This window comes from Vombatus ursinus, unplaced genomic scaffold (assembly GCF_900497805.2).
Source record: "Vombatus ursinus unplaced genomic scaffold, bare-nosed wombat genome assembly UNPS02005659.1, whole genome shotgun sequence".
Classification (NCBI taxonomy): domain Eukaryota; kingdom Metazoa; phylum Chordata; class Mammalia; order Diprotodontia; family Vombatidae; genus Vombatus; species Vombatus ursinus.
In genome coordinates this window covers 9,073,358-9,090,219 of record NW_020945437.1, presented here as the reverse complement: position 1 = coordinate 9,090,219, position 16,862 = coordinate 9,073,358, and the positions used below count along the sequence as shown (strand labels likewise).

The following is a 16,862-nucleotide window of genomic DNA, read 5'->3' as shown; positions in this document are numbered from 1 at the left end:
TGTATTGACTTGTCATTATATTTGTTTTCTCCCAGCAATATGTAAGCTCCCTGAGGGCAAGAACTGTTTCATTTTTGTCTTTGTATTTCTAGTGCCTGATGCAGTCCCTGACATACAGTAGACACTTGGTAAATGCTTGATGTAGCCAAAATATAGACTTAAATGTTTTCCTATGATATGTCCTAAGGAGAATATAAATCATTTGGTGGTTGGATTTTTCATTTTCTTTGTATATCCTTGGCATCTAACCCAGTGCTTTGAACATATTAAGCACTTAATTGTTTTTTAGATTAGTTGCAATAGTTCAGGTAATGAGATAATGATTTAAACTAGAATGGTAACAATGGGAAGGGAAAGTGGTCTGTAAAAAGTAAGAGAAAATGAGAGTAAGCTACCATCAGGCAGATTTGGATTTAACATGATTTGGGTATTGGCTAATGTGACAGAAAAGGAAAATGACAAATGTTGGAGAAGATGTGGGAAAATTAAGACACTAATGCACTGTATGTGTTGCTGGAGTTGTGAACTGATCCAACCATTCTGGAGAGCAATTTGGAACTATACCCAAAGAGCAACCAAACTGTGCATACCCTTTGATCCAACAATACCACTACTAGGTCTATATCCCAAAGGGGTCATAAAAATGGAAAAGGACCTACATATACAAAAATATTTATAGCAGCTCTTTTTGTGGTGGCAAATAATTTGAAATTGAGGGGATGCCCATCAATTGGGGAATGGCTGAACAAGTTGTGATATACTATACTAAATGTAATACTATTGTGCTATAAGAAATGAACAGGAAGATTTCAGAAAAACCTGGAAAGACTAACTGAACTGATGCAAAGTGAAGTCAGCAGAACCAGGAGAATATTGTATACAGTAAGGACAACATTGTGCAATGATCAGCTATGATAGACTTAGCTCTTCTCAGCAATACAATGATCCAAGATAATTCCAAAGGACTCATAATGGAAAATGCTATTCATATGTAGAGAAAGACCTGATGGAGTTTGAATGCAGATCAAAACATACTGGTTTCAATTTATTTTTTTCATGTTTTTTTTTCTTTTGGTCTGTTTCTTTCACATGGCATAAAACATATGAAAATGTTTTACATATATGACCTGTATCAAATTGCTTGGAGGGGGGAAGGTAAGGGAGGGAGGGAGGAAATTTGGGACTCAAAAACAATTTTTAGATGAATGTTAAAAATTGTCTTTACATGTAATTGGAGAAAATATCATTTAAAAGGAAAAAAAAGAAAATGGGTAAGAACAACAACAAAAATAATGATTTTGATGTGATCTTGGGCAAGTCATTTAACTTCTCTGGGCCTCAGTTTCCTTATAAAATCGGGGTAGATGGAATAGACCAGGGGTTGGCAAATTATAGCCAAATGGCCAAATCCTGATGTTGCCTTTTTTTAATTGCCTCAGCTAAGAATGGTCTTTACATTTTAAAATATAACAAAACTTTAAAATGTAAAAAAAAGAAATTCTTATCTCTTGGAGAAACAAAAACAAACAGTGGGTCAGGGCAGTGGTTTGCCAACCCCTGGCCTATATGATCTGTAAGATCTTTTCCAGCTCTTAAATTCTATAATTAGCAACAATTAAGACTATCCACAAAGATGATGGACTGCCATAAAATAGTGAGCTTCCTGTCTCTAGCAGAGCTGAAGAAGAGGCAATATGATTGCTTGTTGACGTAGAATTACGTGCCAGGGGCTGAACTAGAAGGCTTCTGACAGCCCTTAGAAACCTAGGACTTTGATGATTAAGTTTGTGAGATAAGGGAGAAAGAGACATTAGAAAAGAGTAACATTTCCTGAATGGGCGTGACTGATGAAGAGAATTCATGAAGAATTTAATGAGGAGAAATAGAGAAATCAGAAGAATGATCATGTTCTAAGGTAGAGAGGGAAAGTTGGAATTTGGACATATTTAATTTTAAGACTGCAGAATGCCCAGGTGAAGATAACCAGTTGGCTACACTGGAGATTTGGTTCTGGTCTAGGAAAGACTTTAATTTAGAAAGGCCAAGGTCATCCACTGCATCCCGGGCCAATATCAGTCATCTTGACTTTTGTCCTGCCACTGGATTTTGATGACTCTGTAAGCTAACAACTTTGTACAACTCTGCTTCACTTAAATCTAATTCACGCACAAGTCAAGACCTCACCTCTGTGATGTCATTGGTCCTCTTTGAGAATGAAGGATAAACAATAAGAAAGGAAGTCAAAGTTAGAGATCTTTTCACTCTTCTTAACACCTGCATCCCTTCATACCTCTCTTGGTTGCAATTCTACATTGTATCTGGCATTGTAACTAAAGATTTGGTTTCTTCTATGTAGATCTTTTCTTCCCTTTTAGACCTGAAGCAATACTCTGTTGCAAGTCATTGAACTAAGAGCTAAGGAGAGAGATGATAATAATATTATAATAGCTAGCATTTACATAGTGAGTAAGGTTTGCAGAGAGTTTTTCAAACATTATTTTATACTTGCAACAAACCCTAGAAGGTAGGTGCTCTTATCTCAATTTTTGCAGATGGGGAAACTGAGGAAGATAAAGTTTAAGTGACATGCCAAGAGTTTCACACAATTAGTAAAGTGTCTAAGGCTGAATTTGAACTCAGGTCTTCCTGAATTCCTGTCCAGTACTCTGTCTACTATGCCTTTTAGCAATCACTCTGCTTAAGGAACTTAGAATGAACAAGGGGAAGGTATTGTATAACTTACACATAGTAGGTGCTCAATAAATAATTCTTGAATGAACATACAACTGCCTCTATGCATACTGCTATCTCATACCAGGCACATAAATAATACACTGTATTTGCAGAGTTGACATCAACCACATCTTTTTAGAGACTAACCCATTTGTTAGGGAGGTTTTCAAGGACATATTTTGGATAGGGAGTGGGACTAGATGGTTCATACTGATAAGCCAACCTTATAAGGTGTGGGGGGGTGGGGAGTTAGAAACATACTATAAAATAAATTAAGGTGTATTCATTATAATGCCTAGAAATAACATTAATTTGTCTGATTATACGGATATAGGGAAATATACACTTAAATAAATACTACTTTAAAGACACTGATGAAATTTCCAAGATGTGTATAACAGTACTGTTTATTTATAGTTCTGTGGTTGTCCAGATATCCCCAAAGCATAGTACTCCAAATACATAGGTATGTATTTGGTTTTGATTTTAAAAAACTAAACATTTCAATGGAAGAAAGTATACTAATAGAAAAGAAAAAGCCTAAGCCTAATGTATGATAAGCATAGTATAGGCAACAGTAACAAAACTTAGAATCTCACAAAAGAAGTCTGCTATGACAACCAAAATACAGAAATCTGTATTCCCTGGTACTTCAATTATGAAGTTTCTCTTCTCCTATTAGCATATTGTGTTGGCAATATTAAACCAATTTGCAGCTTTTTGCACTATGTCCCATTTGAATACTCTATTAAAGAAAAAATAATTAAGAACGAAGTTATAAGCTAACTGAGAAATAAACCCATTTTACTAATGTGACCTACACTTCTTGTACGGATTGACTGCGGTGAGGTCTGGGGCGGGGGAAGGGGACTTAACAGTATTTGCTCTCTCCCACAGGCATTATGATGGAACAACAAGAATTGTGACAATAAAGTGGGTCTCAAGATTATTTTTTATGTAATAGAAATATAATAAATGAAAGGCTGGTTACTGTTCCAGTAAAGAAGAAAACACATAGTTTGGTTGAGGCCAGCAGAACCAACACGGCTCGCCTTATGGAAAAAGGTGTCGGAGTTTGGCGTTGAGTTCCCTCTCCTTGGTTAAAAGATCCAGACTGTGCTTTTTGAAGGCTTCAGACTGCAACCAGAGCTCATCATAGGCCTTCTGGATTCCCTCCACCTTTCGGCCCAGCTCTTGAACTCTCAGGCTGCTATTCACGGTGGCGGCTTCCTGCTCAAAACGATCCAGCGCGTTCTTTCGGGCTGTCTCCGCCATCTCCAGCTTCTCCTCCAGCTGCTGGATCTCCAGCTGTTTGTTCTGAAGCTCTTTGCCCCTCTCCATGGAGAGCTGCAGCAGCTCCTCCTTCTCCTTGGTCACTTTTTCCAGCCGGCTGCTCAGCTCGGAGTTCAAGCCCTTCTGCTTCTCCTCGGCCTTGGCCATCTTCGCCAGGGCTTTCCGGTGCAGCTCCTCCAGGGTCTGGAGCTGGCTTTGGAGGGAGCTGGTTTCCTTCGCGTGGGAGTTGGCCTGCTGGTGCTGCAGGTCCATCAGCTCCTTCTCTCGGGCTTTGGCGCGGCTGGTGTCTTCAGCACATTTCCCCTTCAGGGCCTCTAGCTCTCTGGACAAATTCTCTCCCTGGGCTGTGAGTTGACACACTTTGGCCTCCTGGTCCTTCAGGGCTTGGCTGAAATGTTCCCTGTTCTCCCTCCTCAGGATTTCGTTCTCCTCTCTCAGTTTCACATTCTGCCTCTTGTGTTCGTCCTTGAAGCGGATCATCTCCTCGTGGTTGGCGGCCAGGTCCATGAAGCGGGCCTCCAGCTTCAGCGTGCGCTGGGTCTGGGCCTCCAGCCTCTCCGCGTCCCTCATCCTTTTCTCCTCCAGCTCCGTGTTGAGCTGCTCCAGGACTCGACAGCGCTCTAGCGTCTCATCAGCCCTGCGCTTCAGGATGCAGATGAGCTGAGACTGCTCCTGGAGGCGGGAACGTAACAGAGCTTTTTCATTTTTTTCCTCACTAGATAGACCGCGGAGGTTCTCCAAGGCTTCTTTCAAACCTTCTAGCTCTTTGCACTCCATATCATCATCATCCGGCTCTTTTAATGTATTTTCTACCCCTGTGACTTTAGAGGATGAGGTAGAAGAATTCATTTTGGGAGTTTTCACTTTCTGAGGCATGAGAGCACTAGCTCCCTAAAACGGTGCTCGGGTCAGTGTCTAGTTGCAGCAATGTCAAAGGATGTTTAGTGTTGCTATGGAGGCTTCTGGACTTTCAAACTGCTTTTATTATCCCTTGGGGAGCTCTATGATTGGTTGAAAAGCTCAGAATGTTGTGATGTAACGAAGGCAGGGCTGAGACAATACAAAGACAACTGTGGCCAGTTGGTCTTGGCTTTTCACCTAGCCCCAGCTCTTAGCTCTGCCTGTCATTCACTCATTAACTCAATTACCAGCCAACTGCTATGGAAAGAAAGCTGACAGACAGCCTAGCTCCTAACCAGGAATAAATAAAGCAAACTGGATGTAATAAATCTTCCCCTGCCCTTTCCTCCTTCTTTTCTTACAATGAGAGTGGGAAAACGTATTAAGTTCCTTAATATTCTATAATGTCTAACTACTAAGTAGTAACTGAGCTCCGAGCCAAGATTATAACTTTTAAAATATCCTATAGATAAATACAGTGCTTAAGATACTTTTCATGTTGGAACATTCGTAGATGGAGGGAAGAATCAAAGCCTGGAAAGGAAGCTTTGTCAACCACATGTACAGGCTGCATTCTGGACTCTCTGAACTTTCCCTACTCTGCCCCCAGATGGGTACCCCACTCCCCCCATCCCCTTTCAGCTTCCTTTTAGGTGTCCCCTTCCCCATTAGAATGCACGTTTCTTAAGGGCAGCCACTGTCTTTCTGTTTGTATTTGTATGCCCAGCACTTAGCACAGTGTCTGGCACATAGCAAGCACTTAATAAATATTTATTGACTTGACAGCATATATATGTCATACAACACAATTATGAACCAAGTCATTTTCAGCTTAAGAGCTCTGCTGTGCTAAATTCTAAAGTCAACTTGTTCTTTCCAGTTCCACTTTGATTCTATCTCTAGACTAGCAAAGGTCTCTCTGAGCTCCCTGGACCTAGAGAAAACAATTCAATTCAATTCAATATATAAGTACCCTCTGTATCTGAAAGGCACTGAGGAGCTTGACATAGAAAAGGAAGTTCTAGTCAATCAACAAATATTTATTAAATGCAATTACGTACTAGGCACTTTGATGTACACAAATACATCTAATACAAAGCTGGTAAATAATGGGGGCAAATGAGAGAGCCAAAGTGTTTCAAGGAAATTTGAGGAAGACAGCACATTTAGCCTGGGACATTAGCACAGGCATGGATAAGGCGTGTGCCTGAATGCCCAATTCAATGTGCCAGCAGCACTCTCATGGCAGTGGGGCTGTCCAAGGGTCTGCTATTGGGAGGGGCTCTCTGGGAACCCCTGGGTGCTGTAGCTACCACTACTACTGCTGCTTCCTTCCTTTGGGGCCCACTCACTTGCCCTTCATTGTTTCTGGAAGGCTCTGGAGCAGGAAGAAGACTTGGTTAGTGACTCAATTGATAATATGCATTTGGGAGATCCCCATAGGACCTTTCAGACTCTCGGCAGGGCTGCCTCACCTGCTCAAATGGCACTTCTGCAGGTAGAGCCCAGTTCCTGTCCAGCAAGTATCCAGGACTCTAGCCTATTGTAGTCAGGCCAAAATTATCTCAACAATTTTCCCCCTTCTCTAATGCTTAGGCCACTTTTTTAATGTGGCTCAGGCTGTAGTTGGTAACTCCAATAACTCCAGGACTCCATTTGCTTCAAACACAGAAGGCAAGTCAAAATTTTAAGGTTTAAAAAGGTAGCTCTTCTGGTATTAGTCCTTAAATTCCACAGCTGGCAGTGTGGGGACAGGGCAGCAAGGTCTGGTATTAGAAAAGGGACTTTTTTAACCAAGAAGACAAAGTTGAAAAGACTCTTCTGTATTTTAGGTTAAGAAACATTTGATTTAACAGGGCCCTTTACAAAATTTGCTTTTTAAAAAAAAATTTAGCAATTCTTTAAAAAATTAATTCTAGTTGTTTTTCTTTCTTTAATTTGACCAAGAAAAATAATATCCTTTATTACTGAAGATTCAATAAATGTTTACGTTAAATAACGTTCGCTGGGTACACTCTTTAATAAAATATGCTACCTACACCTATGGGCATTAGGGTAGGTTTCATAAATATTTAAGTTTAGAGGTCTCATTTTCATTGTCATCCAAACCTTTGTTCCTCTTCACAAAGACTTGTTAACCTGAAGTCCCATGTCTCTACAAAGAGAATCAATTGCTGTATGATATCCCTAGGAGAAGAAAAATGGTGTCACACTGTCTTTGCTCTAGGCACAACTCCTAGGTTCCTGCTCTCCCGGGCAACCTTTCAATAGCTTGAACTGGTTGCTCTCACACCCAGAAATATCCCTCTGGTCATTTCTTTCCTTGGCTTAGAGCCTAACTCAAGTGGTACATAAATGTATTATTAAAGGAAGAGTTAATGAATATTTAGAAGAGGAAGCAGGGAACAGAAAGAGTCAGCCTGGATTTATCAAGATTAGCCATGCAGACTAATGTCATTCCTCTCTTCTTAAATAATTGCATTACTTGACTCATTGATGTGGGGAAATTGCATTTGATAGAGTCTGTCCTGATGGGAAAGTTGAAAAGAGATTAATTAAAGTGCCCCCTTTTATCTAACCACCTTCTTGATTCATGCTTGTAGGTTGGATCCCCTAGGGGACAACTTCCCCAGGTTCAAAGTTCTTCATAAGTTTTCACTCCTAAAACTATAGCACATGAGCCCCCACTGATGCACTTATCTTCACTATTCAGCCAGACGACTCAATCAGCTTAAAGCAAAGGCATTTATTGAAATAGCATTGTAAGAATAGAAGTTATGAGCACTGCCCCTGTAGACTTCTGGGGTATGCTGTTCCACAAATAAAAACAGTGTCAGTGGGAAGAGCAGGCACACTCACAGATTAATTACACTAGCAGAAAAGCACATACTGAGGGGGTGTATATGACCAAGCCAGTTCACACCTATGGCACTGCAGTATTCTAAAGTCTTTGCCTTTCTTTCAGTGAATCTAGGTAGCAGAATATCTTTCAAGCAGGTTACCCTGTTGGACTCTCTAGGCCTGCTCTCTCCAGAGTATGTTGTCTCCTACTGGGTGAGTCACTTTTTAGCAAGATGTACCTCCGGTGTGAGGGCTTGCTAAGCCCCACCTTTGGTGTCCACCTTCACCCAACTGTCACCTGTGGCCCCAAGAAGCTGCAGCATGCACAGTGGCCACACCCTGGAGAACTGTCTCAGCAGATGGGCTAAACCAGGTTGAGGGTAACTGACAGGTCTCAAACTTGTTGGTGACTTAGGGGGATGTCTACTCCAACCATGTAAAGATTTTCCCTGGCACAATAGAACAATTTGTTCCAATGGTCACGAAGGTGGCTGAAACAGGTGTTGTGGAGCGCCTAGAGATCAATGCATCAAAGATGCCAAGGTCATTCACAGCACGTGGGGCCATCGCCAGTCATCTTGCCTTTTGTCCTGCCATGGGACTTTGATGACTTGGGAAGAGAGAATGAAGCTGATTACTTTATGCCACTCTGCCTCACTTAAATCTAGTTCACAAGCAAGTCAAGACATCCCCTGTAATGTCATTGGTCCTCTTTGAAAAGGAAGGAAAAACAACTGATGATGGGGGAGGGGAGAGGAAAGAAAAATCCCCCCATCCCCCAACACACTCTAGAAGAGGCATAAGAGAATAAATAGTTATTTCCTCTCAAAAACGGTTATTTCTTGAGTTATAAGAGTTACTTCCTCTATCCTTTTCATCTCAGTCCAGTAAGGCACACTTTCTAGTCATTTGCAGCTCCACAGAGCCTGCTTTGTGGAGTCTGAGTTTATTAACCAGTTAGTCAATAAACATTTATCAAGTGCGCTAGCCATTATGCTAAGTGCTGGAGATACAAAAAGAGTTTGTAAAAGGCAGTCCCTTTCTTCAGGGGCTCACAATTGAAAGGGAAAGAGAGGTAAACAAATATGTACAAACAAGATAAGTAGGAAATAATTGAGAGGGAAATCTCTAGAATTAAGCAGGGTTGGGAAAGGCTTCTTGTAGGAAAATGGATTTTAGTTGGGACTTGAAGAAAGCCAGGAAAGCCAGAAGGCTAAGGAAGGAGAGAATTCTAGGCATGAGGGACAATCAGAGAAAATTCCCAGAGCAAAGAGACAGAACTTCTTGTTTGTGGAACAGCAAGGAGGCCAGCGTTATTTGATTAAAGGGTGAGGAGTAAGGTGGAAGAAGACTGGAAAAGTAGGGGAGGGGAACATAGATTATAAAAGGTTTTGAATGCCAACAGAAAATTATTTATTTGATCCTAGAGACAATAGGGAACCACTGGAATTTATTGAGTAGAGAAGTGACATGGTTGCACCACTCTTTAAGAAAATCACTTTGGCCGGGGCAGCTAGGTGGCACAGTGGCTAGAGATGAGTTCAAATCCAGTCTCAGACACATAACACTTACTAGATGTGTGACCCTGGGCAAGTCACTTAACCCCAATTGCCTCACCAAAACAAAAAAAACCAAACAAAAAAAATCCCCAAAAAATCTCTTTGGCAGCTAAATGGAGTATGGATTGGAGAGGGAAGAGACTTTAGGCAGGGGACATCAGCAGGCTATTGCAATGATCCAGGCATGAGGTGATAAGGGCCTGCATCAGGGGAGTGACACGATCAGAGAAGGGGGCCTATATAAGAGATGGTGCAGAGGTGAAATCAACAGGCTTTGGTAACAGACTGGATATAGGGCGTGAGAGAAAATGAAGAGTTGAGGATGACATTTAGGTTGCGGGCCTGAGAGAATGAGAAGATGGTGGTGGTGCCTTTGACAGTGATAGGGAAGATTGAAGCAGGCAGAGTTTAGGGGGAAAGATGAGTTAGTTGGACATGTTGAGCTAAAGATGTCTATAAGACATCCAATTTGAGATGTCTAATAGGCAGTTTGAGATGTGAGACTAGAGGTCAACAGAGCAGCTGGGGCAGGACAGAGAGATTTGAAAATCATCAGCACAGAGTTGATAACTGAATCCATGGGAGCTGAGATTGCCAAGTGTAGTAGAGAGAGAGAAAAGTAAAAGGCCTAGGACAGAGCCCTGTGGGACACCTACGGTTAGCAGGCATGACTGTGATGAGGATCCAGCAAAGGAGACTGATAAGGAGTAGTCAGATAGGTAGGATAATCATAAGAGAGTGGAGTCCTGAAAACCTGGACAGAAGAGAGTATTAAGGAGAATAGGGTGTCAAAGGCTTCAAAGAGATAAAGAAGAATAAGGATTGAGAAAGGGTCATTGAATTTGGCACTTAGGAGATTACTGGTAACTTTGGTTTGAGGAAGAATGAAAAGGTTGAAAGAGCCACTGTGGGGAGTGGGATAGTGAGTTGATAAAGGAGGTAAGTAGGATTGCCTAGCAGCAGTGAGGGCCCAGTTGAGATTGTATAACATAAATTTGTAGTGGACCTAGTCAGAATGGTTGTGCAATTTTCTCTACCTTCATTCAACATGTGTGCAGGAGTGAAAGCAGCACATGGTGGCAGTTATCCAAGGTTGAAACTTGGCAGGTAACAATTAATGATACAAAGGGGCCATAGATTCAAGAGAAGGAGGACAGTGCAGAGATGAACTCTTTCTGAAAAGTTAAGATGCAGAAAACAAAAAACAAAACAAAAAAAGAGTGGCTAGTGCAGGGGTCATGGCCTGGGAGAGAACTGAGAGGTCAAAGGATGAAGAATAGGTTATGTAATGGAAAGCAGATGGAGAAGTGGAAAGCCAATAGATTATGGTCAGATAAGGGATTTTGGAACTGAACATAGAGGTGGTACATTTGTGGATGATGGCAAGATCAAGAGTATGACCATCTTTGTGTGTGGCTAAAGTGGAGTGGAGGAGTAGCTCATGGGAAGTGAGTAGGTTGAGGAATTGAGAGATCAGAGTGAATTGAGGGAAGAGTTGAAGAGGGAAAATGTAATTTCCATTTATATTGAAATCCCCTAGTATGAGGAGAGGAAGTGGGAAGGAGAGACAAACTGTGAGCCAGGTACTGAACTAGTTGAGGAGGGAAAGGGAGTGACTTGGAGGTCTGCAGACAACAGCTACCAGGATTTTGATTGGGTAGTAGATATGAATAGTACAGATCTGAAAAAGGGTGAGGCTGCTGAGCGACGGAACTAGAGGGAGAACCTAGAAGTGGCAATGGGGAACAAAGCGTATCCAACTCCCCCTTCTCACTCAGGGAGCACAGAATACTGAATGAAGGTGCAGCCAGGACTGGGAAAGGTGGCCAGGGAGGCTGCAATATCAGAGGGAGCCAGGGCTCAGTGATTGCTAAAAGATGGAAGGAGTGGGAAGGGATGAATGAAGGGATGCTTGTTGCTTATTCATGTTGCCTGGGAATTCCAGAGGATACAGTATAAGGGGTGGAACAGTTGAGGGGACAGGAATAAGTGGTTGAGTGGTAGGGGATGGGGAATGGCTTGGATGATGACCTACAGAGGTTCAGAATAGCTGGAGTGTGTAGAGTATATCAGGTATATGTATGTCCATCACTGAGCAGAAGGTGCTACTCCTCTTGTCAAAAGCTGGAGTCAGGCAGGACGCAAATGCAGCAGGAGATGGAAGGCTTATGGTCAGATGGAAGACCTTGTTTCTCTCCTCTTTCCTTCAAAGATTAGAGATTAGGCAGTCAAATCTGTTTTCTTCTTCCCTCGGAGGACAGGTGCAGCAGGAGATAGAAGGCCTGAGATCAGAGGGAAAGTCCCTCCTTGCACTGCAGACTCTCTACCCTGAAGGATGCAGGAGATCGGCTGACAGGTACAGCAGGAGGTGGAAGTCGCCTTGCACTGGTGTGGGTGGAAATCACCCTGGCTGTCCTCTAGCAGCCTGCACTGGAAGATCAGGCAGGTGCAGCAGGGGGTGGAAATCTTAAGCACAAGGAGAAGTCCTGTTGTGGAAGATGTGAGTCAGCCTGGCCCCTTGCCACTTTCTGTTAGAGGATGTGTGCAGCAGGAGAAGGAAGGTTCCCAGTTAAACGAAGGCCTCTACTCTTCACCATTCCACCACGCTCCAGGCAGCCACCCTCTCTTGTTGTCTGCAGCTCCACAGGATTTACCACACCTCCTCCTTCCCCTGGATTGCCAGCCACACACCGCTGAGAGACACCCTGGGACAAGTTCATCCAAGGAGGACTCCCTCTGGAAAATGATAACTGATCTAAACTCATCTTCAAAGAGTAACATATTTCCACTCTGAAATGGGTACCCGTCCCATCCCAGGGATTCTGAACTCCTAGTTGACATTGTTCAAATCCAAATCTCCATTCCCCCACTGACTGCTCCTTTACTCCCACGCCTCCCAATCTCCCCATCCCCCAACCTCCCAATCGAAAGCTAGCAAGCGGAGCAGCTAGGTGGTGCAGTGGATAGGGCACTGGCCCCGAAGTCAGGAGGACCTGAGTTCAAATTTGACCTCAGACCAAGCACTTGATACTTACTAGCTATGTGACTCTGGGCAAGTCACTTAACCCCAACTGCCTTAAAAAAAAAAAAAAAAAGCTAGCAAGCTCTTCCGCTGTGCTTTCTGGAATGCTGGACAGGTAACAAACTAGGTTTCATCTTAACCCCCTTGTTCCCACTCCAGGTGGAGAGTTTGAATTCTGGGGCTGAAAACATCCAAGATTTCAATTCAAATGAAAGGATAAGCTAACTGACCAAAGGCAAGGTACAAATGAAGTCTTGTTATAATTTATTTTGAAGACTAAAGGTTTTATAAAATACATTATTAAAATTACACATACACAGGAAACAAGAACAGTATAATTTAGCAATTACGTTCTAATCCTAAGCATATCTATAACCAAAGTACATTGCTTTCACTTAGCCCAGTTACAGGAAGGCCAGAACCTTACAGGATCAGTGTTTTACACACGCTATTGTAAAACTTGTCTTTAAGACCTATTTAAGTAAAACTTTGGCTGAAGTTCCGTCTGTGTCCAGTGGATGGCACCACCATACTTCTAAGATTTTTTAATGCACTCAAGGAACCTCCATATGCTTATAGGTATGTCTAAATATGTCTAAAATGAAGGTTGCCCAGATAGTACGTAAACATTTAGCATCACTGAAGACAGAATCCCTCCTTTGAATATGAGTTACAACTAGATTTTCATCTTACATGTGGCCAAGCCTTTGTCTCCTCACCAATGTCCTTATCATTGTTGCTTACTTTTTTTTTTTAAACAAAACAATAATTAATTACCTTCCCTTATCAGCAACTGCTTTCTATACCCTAAACATCTATAACTAATGAGGGAATACGTGATGATCAAGCAGCAGATACAGGGGGAATGCAGCCCATCCCGGCAGACTCAGAAAAGATGGCACTGTAGCATCGGCTCATGACCACACTAACCCACATTTCCCATTTCTTTGGCAGTTTTCCCTCTGAAGCAGCATCGTTAGTTCATGCAGATCATGACACACTTAGGGGGCTTCTTTTAATTTCAAGGGACGTCTTGATTGCGTGTTTGCTTGCTGTTCAAATTCCTCTGGGTTTGGAGCTCGAGGACACATGCAGGTTAGCAGTTCGACATGCCCTGGATGTCAAGGGAAGTTACATGATGGCCTTTGTCCACGTGGTGGGATTTCCAGTGATGCCCTCTGTTCTGCATTTTCTAATACAGGGAAATGAGGATATCGTTTTTCCATGGAGCCCCTGGGCTTTGAGAGGCTCTCTCTTACTTAGTCAGCTTGGCTATGAGCAGCATTCGGAGCGGGAGGATGTCTTCAACCCAAGTGTTGGGTGAGTTCACCATCCTTTCCCACAGAGAGATTTCTGCTGGAGTGGAATCCATCCAGTCCACTTCAGTCCCATAACTTTCACCTGAAAGATTGGAAGGATGCATTTTTAAAAAAGTAGCAGCATACTCAATTTTATCTGCTAAACACTTATTAAGTACCAACTACATGCCAGTGCTGCGGTCGGCCCTGGAGATACCAAGACAAAAATATAGAACGTTTCCTGCTCTCAAAGACCTTACATTCTACCAGGGAGGTATACGGATGCATGTTAAAATGAAGTTAAACACAAATACATGTTAAACCCATATAATGTACTCTCAATTACCCTCATTAATGGAGGAAAGCTGTGGCACAGATAATGGGAAAGTTACAGAAAGGCAAATTTCAACTCAGTAAAAGAAAGAATTCTTTTAAAAAATATCTCTTGTTTTTACATCACCTGGACTTCCCTCAGTATCTTTACCCTTCCCTTCCCAGAGTTACAATCCTTATGACGATTTTTAAACTGTTAAAAAAATTAAAAATAATTTAAAAAAATTCAGTAGGACCAATCAATACACTGAAAAATCTGACACTCTATGCAGTGTTCCACACTTACTCCACATTGCCCTCCTCACCTTCCATGGAGCCAAGGTGGAGGAGAAGGATAAAGAATTTTGTAATAATTAGCTGGGGATGCAGCTGGGACCTGGGATTTCATTAGTAGAAGGACCTCCACTCTACTCATGCAGGTCACTACCTTTCTTCTCTGCAACCTCCTAGGATCACAGAATCAAAGACCAAAAGCTAAAAGGGCTCTGAGTGGTCACTGAGTCCAGCCCCCTCATTTTATAGATGAGACAGTGGAAGCCCAGAGTGGTTAAGAGATTTGCCCAAGGCCCTACAGGTAGTAAGTAACAGAGGTAGTATGCCACCCCAGGTCTGTGAACAACAAATCCAACTTTCTTTCCATTACAAGGGACAGGGTCATGATCTGTGATTTAACAGCTACAGGGAATGCCAGGGTGAAGAAACATTAGATGGAAGGCCATACTAGATGATCTGTTCTGTACCTTCTAACTCAGGTTTTATCATCCTAAGCCATACAAATAGCTTGGGTGGCACAGTGTTAGACCTAGAGACAGGAAGAGCCGAGTTCAAATCTTGTCTCAGACACTTATTAGCTATGTAATCTTGGGCAAGTCACTTAATCACTCTCAGACTCAGTGTCTTCATATGTACAATAGGGATAACAATAGTACCTGCCTTCCATGGTTGTTGTGAAGGTAAAATTAGATAATTATAAAGTACTTTTCAAACCTTAAAGCGCTATATAAAATCTGTTATTATTATTATAATTATTACTTATGGGAATGTAACATATTTATTTTCCCTGTACAATAAAGTTCTTCTTACTACCTGACCCTTTATATAATTTCACATACTCCATGAGTATTGGAATTGGGAGGGACTAAGAAATTATGTTCATCAAACACCTCATTTTATAGATTAGGAAAGGTTGAGGAGAGTGAAATGACCTCAGGTCACCAACGCATCAATAGCAGGGCTGGGACAAGAACCTCAGCCTGTTGATTTCTAGTTTAGGTCTCTTTTTACCATGATTTCATTGCTTCCACATCTCACTTATTTCATAGCTTTTCTGATCAAAGGCCCTATGTAGTTTATCACTTTCCCCTCTAATTTTCCATGCTCATTTGCACAGTCCTACACCTGCATCCAACAATCTTCCTACTTGAGTAAAATGAATTCTACTGAGACCAAGGGGACAAACACACCAGTTTCTTCATGCCCTGCCTATGAAGATATAAACACTCTTTATCAAGAAGGTCATAGAGAAAGAATTGATTTTTCCAAGAATTTTAGAATAATATTTGTAACCAAAATTCCACAAAAGTAAAATAACTATACAGAAGAGTATTGAATTTAGAAAGGACTTGGGTTCAGATTTCAGTTTTTCAAGGCTTCAGTTTTTCTCATCTGTAAACTAAAGGAATGGACTAGCTGATCTTTAAGGTTTGCTGCAAATCTTAATTTTTGCATGTGTGTCTATATGTGTATACACACATATGCACACATGTATAGAAAATAGATAAATGGAACAAAAGGAGGGAAGGAGGGAGAGAGGAAAGAAGGAAATAAAGAAAAAAGAAGAGAGAAAAAAACAAAGAAGGAAAAAAGAAAGGAAGAAAAAGAAGGAAAAGGAAAGAACAAAAGGAAAGAAGGAAGAAAAAGAGAGAGAGAGAAAGACATATACAGAAATTTCTAGCTTGTGATGAGCAAAACTTGATCTCATTTCTCTGTATTTCAGGGGGCAATGTTAAAAAAAAAATCCCATGGGGCTCATTCCCCAATTGATAAATGGCCAAAGGATCTGAACAGGCAGTTCTCAGAGGAAGAAATCAAACCTATCAATTAGCCATATTAAAAAATGCTCTAAATTAGTGGTCTCAAACTCAAATAGAAATAGATCCCTGCAGTTACATATTGACTTAGAAAAGCACAAATTAACATTATCTATGTTGCACTGTACATTTATTAATTTTGTTAAACATTTCCCGTTTGCATTTTAATCTGGTTCAGGTGGCAATTGGGAGTTTCATAGAGCCATGTGAGCTCGACACCTCTGCTTTAAATCATCTGCTTTAAATCATCAGTAATTGGAAAAATGCAATTTAAAACAATCCTGAGGTACCATACCTCACACCCAACAGATTGGCAAAATTGAATAAAAAGGAAAATGACAAATGTCTAAGGGCTGTCGGAAAATGGGCAGATTAATGCACTGTTGGTGGAGCTGTGAACTGATCTGGTTATTCTGAAAAGCAATTGTTCAAAAAAGTTATTATATTGTGCAACACCTTTGATCCATCAATAGTACTCATAGATCTATACCCCAAAGAGACAACAGAAAAGCAGAAAAGGACTGATACATAAAAAATATTTATAGCAGCTCTTTTTGTGGTGGCAAAGAATCAGAAACTGAGTGTCTGTTCATCGATTGGGGAATGTCTGAGCAAGTTATGATATCTGTATGTGATGGAATGCCACTGTGCCACAAGAAATAATGAAGGGCATGGTTTCAGAGAAATAATACTATAAAGACAATCTATTTTGAAAGTTTTAGGAACTTTGATCAACACAATGACTAACCGCAATGCCAGAGGACTCATGAGAAAATAGGCCACCCACCTCCTA

At 41.5% G+C, this 16,862-nt stretch overlaps 2 protein-coding genes across 11 annotated transcripts in view; both read right to left on the bottom strand.

The window, feature by feature from the left end:
* Nucleotides 1-3,786: 3,786 nt before the first annotated feature.
* Nucleotides 3,787-4,902, bottom strand: CCDC89 (coiled-coil domain containing 89). The gene has a single exon (XM_027848048.1). The coding sequence runs from the start codon at nucleotides 4,900-4,902 to the stop codon at nucleotides 3,787-3,789; it is 1,116 nt and encodes a 371-aa protein (XP_027703849.1).
* Nucleotides 4,903-12,610: 7,708 nt separating this feature from the next.
* The window catches only part of SYTL2 (synaptotagmin like 2), a 147,556-nt gene continuing 143,304 nt past the window's right edge, over nucleotides 12,611-16,862 (bottom strand). For all 10 annotated transcript variants that reach the window (XM_027848265.1, XM_027848268.1, XM_027848267.1 and 7 more), the window contains one exon: nucleotides 12,611-13,749. In XM_027848265.1, coding sequence (XP_027704066.1) covers nucleotides 13,604-13,749 — 146 coding nt within the window. In that variant the 3' untranslated portion in view covers nucleotides 12,611-13,603. The remainder of the gene's footprint in view (nucleotides 13,750-16,862) is intronic.

Bases quoted from the DNA above. Each gene is read 5' to 3' on its own strand.
- CCDC89 (XM_027848048.1), bottom strand. From the start codon at position 4,902: ATGCCTCAGAAAGTGAAAACTCCCAAAATGAATTCTTCTACCTCATCC.